At 39.7% G+C, this 18309-nt stretch overlaps 1 protein-coding gene across 2 annotated transcripts; it reads right to left on the bottom strand.

Annotated features, from left to right (window-relative positions):
• Positions 1-2951: 2951 nt before the first annotated feature.
• Positions 2952-17854, bottom strand: ZSWIM3 (zinc finger SWIM-type containing 3). 2 transcript variants are annotated; one of them, XM_044661391.1, is made up of 3 exons: positions 17685-17839; positions 5225-5459; positions 2952-5158 (listed from the first exon to the last, which is right to left on the bottom strand). In XM_044661391.1, exons 1-3 carry the CDS (start codon positions 17837-17839, stop codon positions 3443-3445), a joined length of 2106 nt encoding a protein of 701 aa, XP_044517326.1. In that variant the 3' UTR covers positions 2952-3442. The 2 variants fall into 2 exon arrangements, with proteins under 2 accessions (XP_044517326.1, XP_044517325.1); XM_044661390.1 differs by having other exon boundaries at positions 2952-5459; positions 17685-17854.
• Between the last annotated feature and the right edge of the window lie 455 nt (positions 17855-18309).

Consider the following 18309-nt stretch of genomic DNA (forward strand, 5'->3'; position numbering starts at 1 on the left):
ACTTTGGAAGGAGGATTGAATTGAGCTCAGTTTCAATGTGATAACAGCCCTGAGCTCAGTCTCCGTTCTTGACTTGGGGAAAAGCAAATCTTTACAGGCTCACTCCTCAGCCTTTGGTTGTTTTGGCCTGGAGGACATCAATCCTGTCAAGGATTGACCTTGGGCTCAGGATCCAGTATGGATCTCTCTAGCTGCCTCAAATCTACTCTCAGCCATAGCTTCTGATGACTTCTCAGGTGATGGATTTGACTAGAACTTTCTGTCATTGCAACCTGTGGGAAGCCCAAGTCTTGGAGAAACTTCCAACCTTGGTCTCCTGTTCACCTATCTTCCTGCCTGTTACTGGATTCAAACCTGGATCTTCTTGGATCCAAGTCCAACATTATTCAATTCCATTGTCTCCTTAAGTATTATTTCATTTTAATAGCTAAAGAACTTGAGGCTCTGAAAGGTTAAATAATTTTCCCATAGCCATTATTAAGTACCAGAGTTAAGAACCCAGGCCTTCTCTACTACACCAAATGATTCTTCAAATAAAATGTTGGACTTAACTTCCAGAGGAGACTTCCCACAAGGGTGAGATATCCTCCAAGTTCTATGTGAGAGTGATGTGACAACTCGCACTACTTTTCTCTCCTCTCCCACTGCCCCTATCCCCAAGTTAAGATCAATGCCTTGAATGTTTTGAAAAGATAGTAAGTTGGAGGAGCCAAGGATCTCTCACCTGAACTGGTCAAAAGTGAGAATAATACATGTGCACCCAGTTTCACTCAACAGGGAAACAAGTAGGAAAAAGAAAGGAGAATAGGATTATTTCTAAGCAAAACAAGCTCTTAATATATATAAAAATACTTATAGCTCTTTTTGAAGTGGCAAATGGGAATTTGTGTGTGGAGTGCCCATAAATTGGGGAGATGGCTGAACAAGTTATGGTTAACAAATATCTCAGAATACTATTATGCTATAAGAAATGATGAAGGGGATGGTTTCTGGGGGAAACTATATGAACTGATGTAGAATGAACAGAACCAGGGCAATTAATTCAATGGCAATATGGTAAAGACAAACAAATGTGAAAGAATCACACCATCACCAACAAAAATCCCAGAGAAATAATAACATTTACTACTAATCTCCAGATAATGGGTTCAGAATGTAGAGGCACATGTTTCTGGACATGGCTAATGCATTAATTTGTTTGGTTTGATTATATAAAAAAACTAGGTTTTTGTTTTTGTTTTTTTCTTTCCTCATTTCTCAATCGAGGAAGCGTAAAATACACACATATATGTATATACACACATATATAATACACACAGACACGTAGACATACACACAATTTTAAGGAGAGACTGTAAGTCCCAGCTAAGTTAACACCTATGTAGGATGTGAGAAAGAGAATAGTAGAAGAGAATGATGGAGGTTACACAGGTTTTGGGTGTGATCCAGTGCTTTCAGAGAATGACAGAAGCACCTGCTGTAGGGGGTGGCCAAAGCTGACATCTAGGATTCTAAAAGCCCCAAGTGAAAAGTACTGAATCAAAGGAAGCATGTTAATAATTGCAAGATTTCCAGAGAGAGGAATAAGAGGCCAGAAGATGCTATGGAGGGGCAGAGAAAAGATAAATAGTGATGGCAATATGGAGAAAGACAGAACATGCTAACTTTGAGGTATAGATCTAATTGGAGAGGGAACTGAGAATTTGGGCTGAAATCAGCTAGGTTAGAGATGGTAGGCCCTCATCTTTAGGGGTCCTTTATAATAAAGCAGGAAGCTGATTCTAGCCCTAGCTGACTCTCAGAATGCCAAGATCTCATTTATCCTGAAGAATAATGTGGTAATCAGGACCATTAGGGTTAAGTCGAACTCACAGTCAAAAGCTATTTTAGAACCTCTTCCAAAGATGGCTGAGGATTAGGCACTTCAAAGAAACTATTATACAAAGTACATCCTGTCTTATACACCATTGCCTCCTAAGCAATTAAGACCTTTAAAAATTCCTGAATCCGTCACCTCTGTGTGCCTTGTGATAGGAATTAATACATATGAACCACTTTCCCTCCCTAGACCTCAGTCATGTGAATAATTCACATTTCTATAGCACTTGAAGGTTTTCAAGAAATGCCTCCCAATAAGTCTGTGAGATTTGCCAAAGAGCTGTGATTTCTTGATATGAGAATTTACTCCCCAATACCAATATCTTTCTTTTTAAGCCCTTACCTTCTGTCTCAAGATTGATACTAAATATTGGTTCCAAAGAAGAAAAAGCATTAAGGGCTAAGCAATGGGGGTTAAATGACTTGCCCGGGGACACAGAGCTAGGAAGTTTGACCTCAGTTCCTCTCAACTCCATATCCACTGTGCTAACTCCCTGCCCCATCAATATCTTTACTTGAAGTTTGAGTTTCCCTTTAGTTGAGAAGTGAAGTGAGTTATCCATATTCAAAGAACTATTGTCAGAACCTGGATTCAAACCTGGATCTTCTTGGGTCCAAGTCCAACATTATTCAACTCCATTGTCTCCTTAAGTATTATTATTTCATTTTAATAGCTAACGAACTTGAGGCTCTGAAAGATTAAATAATTTTCCCATAGCCATTCAACTATTAAGTGCCAGAGTTAAGAACCCAGGCCTTCTGTACTACACCAAATGATTCTTCAAATAAAATGTTGGACTTAACTTCCAAAATTTTTTCTGCTCCAAGATCTGATATTTTAATTAATACAGAAAGAAGCAGTATTCCTTCTGCTTCATTATGTCAAGTGCTATATTGTATAACTTGCTATTTACATTTCAGATCTTGTAAGTTCCAATGGACAATAGTTGTTGACTAGGAGGTAGTTCTTTTAAGTTTAATACTAAAGCTCCTTTTATTTCTCTCCAAGGGAGACAGCTCTATCTATAAACGCAAATGAATGCTTCCATGGGTTATTTTAAAAAACAATTTTTTATTAATATTGCAAATAAGACAAATATAGTGACAGAATCTCTGTGTATAGCAGCAACATTCAGAAACTACCTTTTCTCTCTTCTTTCCTCTAGATCCTGGTTCAATCTATTCTGGAGAAGGGGAGTTTCAGCCTTGGAGTGGGTAGAATCTGACCCATGTATGAGATCCTTCAACACAAACACAACTTTGTTCCAAAACATTCAACCTTTGGGATGAGAAGGATGCCAAGAAAAGGAACGGGGTATTTGAGCCCTTTCCTAATCCTGAGAGCCAGCCCAACTTCTAGTCACTAGAATAAGGGTACAGACATCAGTGGTTCTGATTCACTGAAGACAAGACTGTCATCTCATCCCTTAATTCGTTATTAGCCTGACCAGGGCTAAGATGGGGATGAACCAAACCAAACAACCCAAGAAAGGAAGGGCATTGGTCCATGTTAATCCCACTCCTATTCTGCTTTTTAGAAAGGTCTTTGGCTTTACTGAGTGCCTCAATCTAGGAGTATTGTGGTCCCAGAATGGGGGAGTACCTCAGCTTCCTCTTGCTTTACCCAGAGGAAAGGTAGATGGCCCACATCGCTATAGTCTCCCAGCTGCTGATCCATCTCTGTGAGCTCACAGGGCTCAGCCCAGATGTCCACAATCTTCCCCAAAGTGGAACAGCGTTCCTCAAGCTCTGCCCCTTCACTCTGCATCAGCAGGTTGGCCAGTTCCCTGCTAAGACTCTGGATGACATCCCCTCTGCCCTCTTCCCAAGCCTGGTTGATGCTCAAGTCCTTGACAGGGTCTTGCAGCTGGCCCTGGGGCCCAAGTAGGTGCTGGTAACGTTTCTGCCACCGCCTGCACACCATGGATTCCCTCACAGGCTCCTTGTTGGTGTAGAGCATCGAGAGAATGTGGCGGCAGGGGAGGTGGTACCGCTGCTGGAAGGAGCAGCTACAAGTGCGCCCATCTTTGCTAACCTGGTGGGAATCTTCCAGCAGCTGCACCTCTGCTGTGCAGCCTGCCACGTCCACCAGCTGAGTAGAGTTCTGTACAACCTCCCACTCATTACAGCAGAGCTGGTAGGCAAACTCAGAGCCCTCCCTGTGCAAAGCCTCCAGCATATCACCCCAAGAGACCTGTTGCTGTTCCATCTGTGGCTTCTGCTGTGGCTGCTGTGGAGGATATGAGGGGACATTTGGGTTAGGGAGCTTGGACTTCTTAGATGAGTTTGATACATAATCATCTGTGGCTCCCTTGGGTCTCAAAGGAACATAACCCCTTGGCTTAGCTTTCTCCCCACTAGGGTGGGGCTGAGGCTGGTTCTTCGGTCGTTTGGTATTGAAAAAGTCAACATAATCCACAAATCGCAAAATGCAGCCCACCAGGGACTGCTGTTCCCGGAAAAGATTAGATACTTTACTGGTAACCAAGTCAAGGCTGTCCATGTAGGTGCTACAGGCATGAAGACCCTTCCTGGCATGCATATACCAAAGCAGCTCACAAGAGAACCAATGGATCTGCAGGTAGCTATAGAGGTCCTTGTCCAGGAGGTTCTCTGCCATCTTTGAGAGTTTCTGTAGGCCAGGGCCTGAGGCAACAAATATGGCTTCCCTCAAAGCCTCCTTCATCAGGAGCTTGAAGGACTGACTGGCTCGGCTCCTTTGCAACTTCTTCTCTAGGAGTCGGGTGGTGTGGTAGATGGAAAGCAGCACCCGGGCTAAAGGGAACAGCTCCTGCAGGACATCCCGGTGCTGGAAAGATGGTTCCACAAAGATGACCCTGACCTTGGACCAATCAGAATTGAACTCAGTGAATACACTCAGCATCTTGGCCACTGAGGAAGTTGTCTCTTCCCTGAGCACTGCAAAGTGTACCACCCTTCCCTCCCGCTCCTTGCTTTCCACCAGGAGGGCATAAAGCACATGACCCTGTGCATTTTCAACCCGATGGAGCAGGAGATTCTCTGGGAAGCGAACAAAAAGGTCCCGCATCTTGCTGCTCTGGAAGCTGAATCGGTCAAGGTCTTGGTTACTGCCTACACTGAGAGAGGCCATGGAGCCTACATCTGCCTTTAGGAAATTCTTCATCACTTCTGCCACGTGGGCCAGATCCAAAGGAGTGATACCTTCTTGCCTCAATTCAGGAAGATCAGGGCCCTCATGGGGGAAAGAGGAGGGTTCAGCTAAGGATTTCTTTGCCATCTCACTGTCTGTAGAGGTGATCTTCCCATGCTGGGGTTCCATCCCCCAGAGTTCTGACTGACATTTACCAGAAACATCAGTATCCACAGTCTGGGAGTTCTGACATAGTTCGGAGGCTCTCTGGGCAGGAGAGGAGCCAGCTCGAGGGCTGGTAGCAGTTCTGGTTTCAACATGGATGTGCTGGGTATTCAATTCACTGATAAACAGTCTGTCCAATTCCTCATCATACTGTAAGACTAGGTATGCTGGACACATGTTGGGTTCAAGCTTCTGTTTTCTGTATGACTGGGTCCGGGTACAGACAAATTTCACCTGCATATACCTGGGGAAGAGAGAGGAGACAATAAAAATAAAGATGCTATAATGCTAGATTATAGCATAGAATATAATGCTAGATTTCCTTGCCCCTAGGGACTCAACTGTTTAAGCCTTACCACACTTCTGCCTTGGAACCAATACTTGGTATTGATTCCAAGATGGAAGGTAAGGGTTTTAAAAGCAAACAATAACAAAAACCAAATGATCCTAATTCCAAGTTATGTTACAGAAGGCTAAGAGCTAGAAGTGATCTTAGAGATAATCTAATCTAAACTTCCCCATTTATCCCTCCCCCCAAAACTGAGGAACAGAGAAGTAAAGTTTCTCTAAATTCAATGGTCCTACCATTAGCATTACATAGTGCACTACCATAGAAATTCTAGATTTTTTTTTTTTGAGTAGGAAGGACCAAAGAGGTCATTTAGGTCACCTCCTACTCCAAGAATTCCTCTTTTATATCATCATTGTCAGATGGTTATCCAATTTATAGACCTTCAGCAAAAAGGAACTCTACTAAAAAATAGTTGGATTTAAACAATTGAAGAAATATTAATTGTTCTTGGGTAGGCAGAGCCAATATAATCAAAATGACAAGCTTACTTAAACTAATCTAATCAATGCCCCCCCAATTAAAATCCAAAAATCTATTTTATTGAGCTAGAAAAAATAAAAATCATTTGGAATGACAAAGGGTCAAGAATATAAAAGGAATTAAAATTAAATTAAAAAAGTAAAGGGAGGTGGTTTAGCAGTACCAGATTTTAAACTGTATTATAAAGCAATAATTACCAAAACTATCTGGTACTAGCTAAGAAATAGAAAGGTAGATCAGTAGAACAGGAAATAAATAAAACAAACAGCAGTAAAAGATTATAGTAACCTTGTATTTGACAAAAGTATAGTCCAAGCTTGGGGGATAAGAATTCTGGAAAGCAGTTTGGCAGAAAGTAGGTACAGACCAATATCTCACACCATTTACTAAAATCAGATCAAAATGGATACATAACCTAGAGATAAAGGGAGATACCAAAAGCAAATCAGAAAAACAGGGAACATATTACCCATCAGATTTATGGATAGGAAAGGAATTTGCAAATAAACAAGAGAAAGAGAGCATTGCAAGATTTAAAATGGATAATTTAGATTACATTAAATTGAAAAAGGTTTGTACAAATAAAACTAAGGTAGCCAAGATTAAAAGGTAAGCTGAAAATTGGGGGAAAAAAATTTATAGGCAGTTTCTTGGATATCTAAAATATGTAGAGAACTTTTTCAAATTTATAAGAATATGAGCCATACCCAATTGAAAAATGGTCAAAAGTTCTGTGATGAAGAAATGAAAACTATATATAAAATATGAAAAATGCTCTCATATAAATCAAAACAACTAATATCATTTCACGTCTACCAGATTGACTATAATGATAAAAGGGCAAAATGTTTTGCTAAAGGGAATGAGGAAAAAATGGGGACACTAATATTCTGTTAGTGGAATTCTGAATTGATCCAACCCATTTTGGAAAGCAATCAAGAATTATGTCCAGAGTTATACTGCGTCTGTTTTCCAAGGAGGTGGGGGGTGGGGGTAGGGGGTGGTGGAACCTATATGTTCTAAACTATTTATAGCAGCTTTCTTTGTGGTGGCAAAGAACTGGAAATTGAAGGGATGCCCATCAATCAGGGAATGGCTAAACAAGTTTTTTCATATGATTGTGATGGACTACTACTGTATTAAAAGAAATTATGAGTGCTCAAAGGAATAATAAACTGGAAGAATTCCATGTGAACTGGAAAGACCTCCAGGAAATGATGCAGAGTGAAAGGAACAGAACCAGGAGAACCTTATACACAGAGACCAATACACTGTGGTAAAATCTAATGTAAAGGACTTCTGTACTAGCAGCAATGCAATGACCCAGGAGAATTCTGAGGTAAAGAACGCTACCCACATTCAGAGGAAAAACTGCAGGAGTGGAAACAGAAGAAAAACAACTGCTTGAATGCATGGGTCGGGGTGGACGTGATTGGGGATGTAGACTCCAAACTACCACACCAATGCAACTATCAACAATTTGTAAATAGGTCTTGATCAATGACACATGTTAAAACCAGTGGAAATGCACATCACCATGGGGGAGGGGGGAGGTCAGGGGATGAAGGGGAAAGTAAGAGCATGAATTATGTAAGCATGTTAACTTTTCTAAAAAATAAAAGAAATTATGAGATTATTTTTGGTAGGTTAATTTTTTAAAAACCTACATGAAATTATGAAAAGCAAAATGAGTAAAACCAAGAGAACACTATATATAGCTACAGAATTAACGTTTGAAGAATAATTTATGAATGTCTATCTCCAGAGAAAGAACAGATAAATAGAAACACTAAAGACATAGTTTATATATACATTTTTTTTTTGGTCAAGTGATGCCTTCTTCATCACAGAACTGGTGCAGGGAGGGAAAGGGAGGAAGTTACCTGGGAATTTTGATGTAGTTAACAAATAAATTAATTAAAAACAAAAAACAAGGAACTTGATACTTCCTTGAGGCAAAGGATTCTACCTGGGGCAGCTCTAATTGAGAGGAAGGTTTTCTTTACTATTAAGTTGAAATCTCCCTCTCTGTAGTTCCTGTCCATTGATTCTAGTTCTGCCTTCTAAAATAAGGCTGAATACACTGAATTTTTAATTTTAATTTCCCTCTCTTCTCTTTAGAAGATGCTGAACCACTTTTGGAAACACAGCTTTGATGCCTATTAGCTCTGTGACTATGGATAAGTCAATTCACCATTTATTCCATAACCCTTCATTAACTAAAAATTTCAGTGGATTTTCATTATTCCTTTTGATAGTATACATCCCAACCTAGCTCTTTGTCTTCTCATTTACATATGCCTTTTTTCCATGTCCCCCCCATAAACCTTTCACAAAGAGTACCCCCAGGCCAGGAGGTGCCTACCTCTAGTTCTTTTAATACCTTTTAGAATATAGTAATTCTAAGCATCCTACTTTCCAAAGGATCCTTTTTTATTCTCTTTGCTAATCTGTGGTGACTGGAAATTTGGTCTCCAGGTGAAAAAGAGGGGAGTGTGGAGTCAAGGTAGGGCACTTATGACCAATGCTACTCATTGTTTGCCTTTTTCTCTTGCTTTCTTCCCTCTGGAGCCACCACCTTCTCTTCAGAGGATTTTATAAAAAGGAAAAGCTACACTGGATTCCCAGGCTTTATTTATAGAACCCCCCTCCCCACCTATCTGTTTCTCACCTATTTTTCTTTTCAAAAAATTTTTTTTAATTGCATGTACATAGAAACAATTTTTAACAACCATTTTCTAAAAAGCTGGAAAGATCTATGTGAATTGATACAAAGCAAAATAAGCAGTACCAAGAGAATATTGCACACTATAATAGCAATATTGTATAATGATCAACTGTGAAAGACTTAGCTACTCTCAGAAATACAGTGATCCAGGACAGTTCTGAAGGACTTATGACAAAGAATGCTGTCCATCTTCAGAGAAAGAACTGTTGGAGTCAGAATGCAAATCAAAGCAGACTATTTTCTACACTAGTTTATTTATAGTTTTATTTTGGGGGTTTGGTTTTATATGAGTATTCTTTGACAACAATGACCAATATATTAGAAGTATGTTTTACATAATAACACGTGTATAACCCAGATCAAATTGCTTACCATCTCAGGGAAGGGATGGAATGGAAGGAGATAGTTTGGATCTTATAATTTCTGAAAACATGTTGAAAATTTTTATTACATGTAACTGGAAAAATAAAATATCTTTGAACTGAAAACAAAACAATTATTTTCTGACAATTTGCATTCCAGTTTCTCTTTCTTTCTCCCTCTCCTTCCCCCTCCTGAGAAGGTAAATAATCTGATATAGATAGGTTATAGCAGTGCCATTATATAATACATATTTCCATATTCCTCATGCCATAAAAGAAAAAACTCATGAAGGAAATAAAATGAAAAAAAGGATGCTTTGATCTGCTTTCAGACTCTGACAATTCCTTCTATGACAGTGGAGAGCATTTTTTTTAACCCTTACCTTCTCTTATCATGTATTGATTTTTTTTTTTTTTTAAACCCTTACCTTCCGTCTTGGAGTCAATACTGTGTATTGGCTCCAAGGCAGAAGAGTGGTAAGGGTAGGCAATGGGGGTCAAGTGACTTGCCCAGGGTCACACAGCTGAGAAGGGTCTGAGGCCAGATTTGAACCTAGGACCTCCCGTCTCTAGGCCTGGCTCTCAATCCACTGAGCTACCCAGCTGCCCCCGCATGTATTGATTTTTAAGACAGAAGAGCAGTAAGTGTTAGATAACTGAGGCTAAGTGACTTGCAAAGGGTCACATACCTAGGAAGTACCTGAGGCCACATTTGAACCCAGGACCTCCTATCTCTAGGCCTGGCTCTTAATCCACTGAGCCCCTAGCATTTTTCATCATGTGTCCCTCAGTATTATTTTGGATTCTTGCATTGCTGATAGTAATCTAGTCCTTCACAACTGATCATCATGCAATATTTCTGTTACTGTGTACAATATTCTCCTGGTTCTGCTCACTTCACTTTATAACAGTTCATATAAGTCTTTCTGGGTTTTTCTGAAATCATCCTGTTCATCATTTCTTATAGCACAATAAATATAATATATAATATGGCATTACAACTAGATACCACAACTTGTTTAAGCCATTCCCTAATTGATAGACATTCCCTTGGTTTCTAATTCTTTGCCACTACAAAAAGAGCTACTTCATGTCTTTTTCCTTTTCCTATGATCTCTTTGGAATATAGACCTAGTAGTGGCATTGCTGGATCAGAGTATATGCAGAATTTAATGGCCCTTTGGGTGTCTTACCTATCTTCCAATGGTTATTTCAAATGTCATGCTCCCAGTGAACAAATATCCTTGCCACACACAGTATCTCTCTTTTTGTGGATTAAGAGCATTTGTTATAATTCAATCATTCACTACCTTGTGATATCTTTCATTACTGTGTCATTCTTTTAGCTTTTCATTTGTTTTTCTTCATCATGAAGGCTAAGTCAAAACTCTTTAGCTTGGTATTCAAGGCTGCCTTCTACTCCCTGATATCCTCCATATTTTCAATCATCTCTTACTATCTCCCATCACTAAACTCTACCTAACCTTAAATACAGTTAATCTTCAATTTTCCAAGGGGTAACATTCCCAGAAAACAGTGCAAAAGTAAAAAACATGAATGCTGATGCTTTGAAATAGGGGGATTGGGTTCCCTCGACCACCAAAAACTATAATCTTTCTCTTTTATTTCAAACTTTTGTTAGAGATTGCTGAAAATGCACTTTTCTACATAGTTCTTTATAACAAAACATTAATTCTGAAAATATGCACCTTTTCTAACACTGTGACCATGAAATGACCCAGAAAATGTAGTACCCAAAATAAAATTGGTAATATATAAAACCTTTTCTTCACTAATAATCCTCCAGAATTCTATGACTTTTTGTTCTAACATTCAATAAAAAAATAAACAAAACCCATTAATTTCAGACATTATTCACTTTTCATAACATATGAAATCTATAGTACCATAAATACTTTCCTCCTTTTTTGAGGAAATAACAAATCATCTATTTGTTATTACCAAACTAGGAGCCAATAGGAGTTTATCTAATACTTTTATTTTTCTCACTAAGCTTCATCACTGACTTTGGGGGTATAACTGCAACTAAAAACCCTGAGTTTTAAAGGCAAACAATGAATGCAAAAATATGCAGCAAATGCATCAGGAGCTTTTGATTCCACAATGGTAGGATGAACAAGACCAGTGAAGTATCTAGTGAGATATCAGCTACTCCACAAATTTGAACACAACTCACTTCTCAATTTTTCTTCTACTGCACATAACCTAGATGTGCTCGGCTGCAATGAGAAAGTTAAAATGAAGATACTGATAAAAAATGTTCAAAGCTGCAAAAGTTCAACATGTAAATGTTGAGAATTGACTATACTTGTCATCTTTCGCAATATCTAGCACCTTCCCACTTCTGTGCCTTTGTCCATACTATTTTCTGTGATGAAAGTATTTTCTTCCCAACTCTGTTGAAATATTATCCATCTTTCAAGTCCCAGTTCCAATGCCTACCTCTTCTAGAAAGCTTTTTTTTTAATCACTCCAGTCACAAATCTTTTTTCCTTTTAAATTTACATAGCACTTTTTCTGTCTAATGCTTATTATAGATTGCTATACTATAATCCCTTACTCATATTTAATTTATTGTCCTGTGTGCTATTCTTCCTGTTAAACTAAACATCATTAGGGCATAGACCACATCTTAATCATCCTTATATTTTCTATAGCACTTAACAAAGAGGTATATCACAAGATACATCACATTAAAAATGTTTACTAATCCGGCCTCAGACACTTCCCAGCTGTGTGACCCTGGGCAAGTCACTTGACCCCCCATTGCCCACCCTTACCACTCTTCCACCTATAAGCCAATACACAGAAGTTAAGGTTTAAAAAAAAATGTGTACTAAATTAATATCTTGTTTCTTTTCAAAGAAGCAGTTTTTGTAGGCATTGGGTGACTACTATTTGCCACTTACTAAACACTGTGGAGTTATATATTTGAACTCAGGCTTTAGAAATTAAAGTGTATTTCTTTTGTACTTTTGTTTGGAAAGCCCCCACCCCAACCAGTTTCCTGCTGTCAAGGAGCTCACAGTGTAATAGGGGAGACAATATGCAGATAATTATGTATGCAGAAGATATATGGTAAATTTGATGTATCCTCAGAGAGAAAACACTAGCATTAAGAGGGACTAGGAAAAACCTCTTGCAGAAAGTGGGATTTGAGCTGAGTTTTGAAAAAAGCCAGGGAAGTCAGGAGGAAGAGACATTTAAGAACATTCCAGGAATGGAGGCTAATCAGGGAAAAAGCACAGGATCAGAATGTGAATTTTTCTATTCTGTTCCAAGTAGCAGAATTACATACAGAGAGGACTGGTTGTAGAGAGGTAGAATTCAATAATACAACTGGATGGACAAAGCTCATCTATCATTGTATTAATATATACATGCACATACAAGTGCACATACACACAGAGAAGCAGAACAACAAAATGGATAGAGCATCCAACTTGGAGTTGGGAAGAGCTGCATTCAAATCCTGCCTCAAACATGTACCAAATATGTGGCCCTGAGTAAATCATTTAACATCTTGGTCCCTTCAGGTTATTTCACCTGTAAAGTGAAGGAGTCAAGCTTGAAGAAAGACCTCTAATATCCTTGAAAGCACTAAATCTATGAGCATTCCTATGATATCTTGGTAGATATTACAAATGGGCTTTGAGTTGGGCCCAGAATTGAAAACAGAAGAATAGGCTGGATCAATTTTGGGGAATTGGAAGGTTCTCTGAATGACCTCTGAAGCATCTTTTTTTTTTTTTTCTCTTCCCCCTGTCTTAGTATCAAGTATAAAACAGAAGAGCAGCAGATGTAAGTGACTTGTTTAGGGTTACATATCTAGGAAGAATCTGAGGTCAGATTTGAACACAAGTCCTCCTGACCCATGGCATGGTACTTTATCCATTGTATTACTTAGTTGCCCCAGCCCATCTTTTTAATAGCATTATTCTTCCAATAAATATTGCTGTCTGGTTTCCAGTAATTGGAACTCTATTTCTGAGGGATGGATATGAGAATCACTCAAAAGGCAACAAAAAGGTAAAGATGAGTAAGCTATAATACATCATGGACATGAGATAAGAAAGAAAAATAAAGAGTCAAAAATGTCATAAAAGTAACAAGATTCAAAAATAAGATGGACTAGTCACATGGCAAGAGCAAAGAATAGCCAATGCCCCGCTGATATCCTTGTGATATCAAGAGAAAGGTCCCCACCATATTTAATGGAGTCCTGTGGTGAACCCCTGAGAAAACAAAAACAAGAGTCATACAGAGTAAGCAGGCATGGAGAAAATGCAATTGACCTCATAGGAGGTAGTACCCATATCAATGAGATCACTGATCCTTCTGAGTTTATTGTAAGGAAAACCTTCCTAACCACTTGAGCTGTCAAATAATAGAATGGAAAGAGCAGCTGGGTGGGTCATCGGATTGAGAGCCAGGCCTAGAGATGGGAGGTCCTGGCCTCAAATCTGACCTCAGACAGTTACTAGCTGTGTGACCCTGGGCAAGTCATTTAACCCACATTGCCTAGTCCTTACTGCTCTTCTGTCTTGAAACTAATAAACAGTATGATTCTAAGATAGAAGTAAGGGTTTAAAAGCAGTCAATTTCTTTCTTACAAGAAACCTGCAGGTAGAGGTCAGATGACCACTTGTTAAGGATGTGGTAGAGAAGATTCCTGTCTAGGTACAGGTTAAACAAGATGAACTGAGGTCCCCCGCAACTCTATGAATCAAAGACTAATTGGCGGGTGGAACTGGCCACACACCCAATCCTTGGGAATATTATTACTACACAAACTCTCAGTTGCTTACAACGAAGGCCTCCTATTTGCAGATAGTCTGCAAGGCAGAGTTTGAGCCTGGCTAGTTCTGCTTCTCACTTTGTAAAACAAAACAAAGAAAAACAGGATGTGCTTAATCTGGCAATTCTAAGGCGGAGGAGCAAGAGCTGAAAGATGCCTGCATCTCCTATAGGTACACAGTGTATGAGCAGCTACATGGCTGATGAGGGTACAAAAAGCCTACAAGGTTTTGGCAAAGCCAGGAAGCAATGCTAAGAATTACTGATTGAGGGGGCAGCTGGGTAGCTCAGTAGATTGAGAGTCAGGCCTAGAGACAGGAGGTCCTAGGTTCAAATCCCGCCTCAGACACTTCCCAGCTGTGTGGCCGTGGGCAAGTCACTTGACCCCCATTGCCCACCCTTACCACTCTTCCACCAAGGAGCCAATACACAGAAGTTAAGGGTTTAACAACAACAAAAAAAAAACAATTAAAAAAAAAAAAAAGAATTACTGATTGAACCTGCAGCAAGAAGACTCTTTTCAAGATCCCTTTTTGTCAAGGGTACCATCATTCTCCCAGACTTAAATTAAAAACCTTGGAATTGTTTGCTACTAACACATGACCTTGTGAAACAAGACAGCTACTGACTAGTATCTCTCTCTCGCTTTTAAAAACTCTTACCTTCCGTCTTAGAATCAATATAGTATATTGGTTCCAAGACAGAAGAGTGGTAAGGGCTAGGCAATGGGGGTTAAGTGACTTGCCCAGGGTCACACAGCTAGGAAGTGTCTGAGGCCAGATTTGAACCTAGGACCTCCCATCTCTCAATCCACTGAGCCGTCCAGCTGCCCTCTCTTTTTTAATTTTTTAATGTGAAAAAAGTATTGTCGCTTTACCTCTTTGGGTCTCAATTCTCTTCTACTTAAAATGATGGAGATGGGATAGATGATTGATAAAGTCCTCTAGCTCTAGTATTCTATGAATGATAGTTCTGTCCGGGTTCTAATATTCTGATATTCATTTTCCTCCTTTTACTTCCTACAACCAACCTGTCATCACATTCAAAGATTCTTCCTATAACTTTTCTCCCCCAGATTTTTCCCTCTTCCATTCCCATTGCACTAGTGTGGCATAATGGGAAAAAACAATAGTCAGCCTCTGGTCTTGAATCCCAACTTTAATAGCTTGGGAAAATTGGGTGTAGGTAGAGACAGTTCCTATGATCCTAAATACTATATTTTAATACTAGTCCCAATATAGAACCCTTTTACCTCATAGTTAATTTTCTATAGAGGCCTCACAACTAGTCTCCCACTTTTATTTATATCACTCCTTAAACCCTTTAGACACTAATTTACATTCTTTTCAATATCCCTATATTAATATTATTGTCTCAACTGGACTGTTTCCCCAAAGTTATGGGGCCATGTTTAAGATATAGTGGAAGGGGCAGCTAGGTAGCTTAGTGGCTAGAGTGCCATGCCTGGAGTCAGGAGGGCCTGGATTCAAATATGGCCTCGAATACTTCTTAGCTGTGTGACCCTGGGCAAGTCAGTTCACCCCAATTGCCTAGTCCTTGCATGCCCTTCTGTTTTAGAAAGGATACTAAGACATAAAGTAAGAGATTTAAAAAATAAAGGGGACAGAACACCGGACCAGATGTCAGGAAACCTGGGGTCAATCTTGCCTCTTCAGTTACTTACTAGCTTTATAACTTTGACCAAGTCAATCTATTTTCCTGAGTCTCAGTTTCTTCATCTATAAAATTGAGGAGAGGTGCTGGACTAGAACATGCTGGATTTTCTTTCTGGTTTCATCACTCATTTTGATCAACTCACTGGGTTTTTCTCATCCTTAATAATAATAATAATCTCTACCCTACACATTATAAAGTTGTTGTAGGGATTGAGTAAATTACTTATATGGAAATAATTTATAAACAGTAAAGTGCTTTATAGAAGTAAGGAGCTATAATGAGTCATATTTCTATGCTGTTTGGTAAGGTAATTTCCTCACAAGAGTCTGGTGACATAGGTAATTCCAAGTGTTATTTCTCTATTTTACAGATGAGGAAACAAACCCGATTGTGTCTGTGCAATTGATTTGGCCCTTAAGACAAACTGTAAGAGTTTGGAGGGAAGGGACTGTATAGATTACTCTTTCACATTGTGCTTACCTTGTAGATACTTGGTGAGGAATTCAATGGATCATAGGTTTCAGATGTAGAAGGAATCTTAGAGATTGTCTGGTCTAGCAACCCAGATAGGTTAAGTGATTTGAGGATCCCAAAATTTCTATGTAAATGAGGTACAGCATTTTATCAAGGTAAGAGATTTGGGATAGAAAGTCAGAAGGTCTCAGTTCATGTCCCTAGTTAGGTTACTGACTTTTGTTTGAGTCAAGTTATTTTCAGTCTTTGGGCCTTGGTTTCCTTATTTTTAAAATGGAGATAAAACACTTGGTTGGTTTTATTAAAAAAGAACTGCATTAGGTTAGTGACCTGTTCAATTTCAAGTCAATTTAACAATTTTTAACGAAATTTATAGCCACATTCTATGCTCAGTTCTTGGAGAGGGTTGGAAAGGAAGAAGAAAGTAGGTACAAAGGTGGAATAGTCCCTATACTCATCTAATTTGGCATCTAATAGGCAGGGGGAAAAATATACAAATATATATGTGTGTATATACATGTAATTTAATTCCAATTACACACATTAGAATGTTAGAAGGACAGAGGGGTAATCAAGTCAAAAATCTGAGAAGAGAAATCCCAGGTGGGTGTTTTGTGTGTGAATGAGGGAAGGCTTTTATAATGTGTGTGAAACTTGAAGCAGGTCTTGAATAAATCTTATTTCAACAGTCGAAGATACTTGCACAGGAAAATGGCCAGCCTGAGTACATGATAGTACTTATATAGTGCCTACTATGTGTCAGGCATTGGGCACTTTATAAATACTTTTACTGGATCCTCACAACAACCCTGTGAAGTAGGTGCTATTATTACCCCCATTTTACAGTTGAGGAAACTGAAGCAGCTGTTAAATAACTTTCTAAAGTCACACAGCTAATAAGTGTCTGAGGCCATACTTGAACTCAGGTCTTCCTGACTCCAGGCCAAACTCTATCCATTGTGCCACCTATGTGATCAGGGAACAACTAGTAGCCTAATTTGACTATAAAAAATCACACACACACACACACACACACACAGTTTTCAAAGCCTTTTAAATATATTATATCTCATTTAATTTCAAGAACTCTTTAGGGGCCAGTCTTATCATTTCATATATGGGAAAATTGAGGCTTTGAGAGTTTAACTGCCATTTCCAAGCCACCTAATAATTAATATCTGAGAGAAGGATATGAGTTTAGGTCTTTCTAATTACAAATCCAGCAATCTATCTACCATAACTGCCTATTTCTAGTCTAAGATACCTGGAAGGGAATGAAGTTGAACCAAGATGGAAAACAGTACACTGGAGTAAGGTTACAGATTTCATTTCTAGGCCATGGGGAATCACAGAAGGTTATGGAGTAGGTGAGTGACATGGTCAGCACATCAGAGTAAACCCTCTTCTGTAAAATGTGGGTAGCCTATAGGAAGTCCAAGATTCCTGCTTCTCGCCCTCAACCCCATCAAATCTAAGCACTTGGTGGAAGGTGCTATGGAAGGGAACTGGCTGCTCCCTTTCCCTGGTGTACCCACCCTCTGAACCCAGGCCCAGGGAAGGCAGGGCAGGCACTCTTACGTGATATCCTCACGGATGGAAGTGCCATGGTTGAGGTTGTGGAATCGGACGGAGATGCAGTCCCTCAGCCCGAAGGTGCACTTGTTCTCCCTCTTGTAAGCGCTGAAGCACTCCTTGAAGTCCTCAAAGGTCTGGAAGTGGCTGCCCAGCTCCATGGCCCCCCTCCACCCTGGAGGAGCAAATGGGTCCCTGGGAGGTTGGGGTCCTGTCAGGGAGGTCAGAGGTCACTAGAGGGGTCAGAGGTCATACAGTTGCAATGAGAAGGGTAGAGGGACCCATATATAGCACACTGTGGGTACTTGTGATCCAGAACTTGACATTAAGGTGGTGCCCCTCAAACCTCCTCCAACACAAGTCTCAAATGAGTCTTACCAGAGCTATGGAAACCGGGCTGTAGGGGAGGGAGAAGACGACCCTCGGTGCTTATTATCCAGACCCTAGGCACCGCCCCTTTGCGGGGAGGCCGAATCATAAACTAGATCATCAGACGGACTTCTCCTTGAGCCAGTTGCAAAAAGAAGCAAGAGCAATATGACTGGAGATGGACGGGAGAGATAACCAATGAAAATCTGGCTCCGCCTCTAGGCGGGGTGCCGGGGAACTTCCGGATTCAAAGGCCCGCCCC

The sequence above is a fragment of the Gracilinanus agilis genome, chromosome 2 (assembly GCF_016433145.1).
Source record: "Gracilinanus agilis isolate LMUSP501 chromosome 2, AgileGrace, whole genome shotgun sequence".
NCBI classification, from domain to species: domain Eukaryota; kingdom Metazoa; phylum Chordata; class Mammalia; order Didelphimorphia; family Didelphidae; genus Gracilinanus; species Gracilinanus agilis.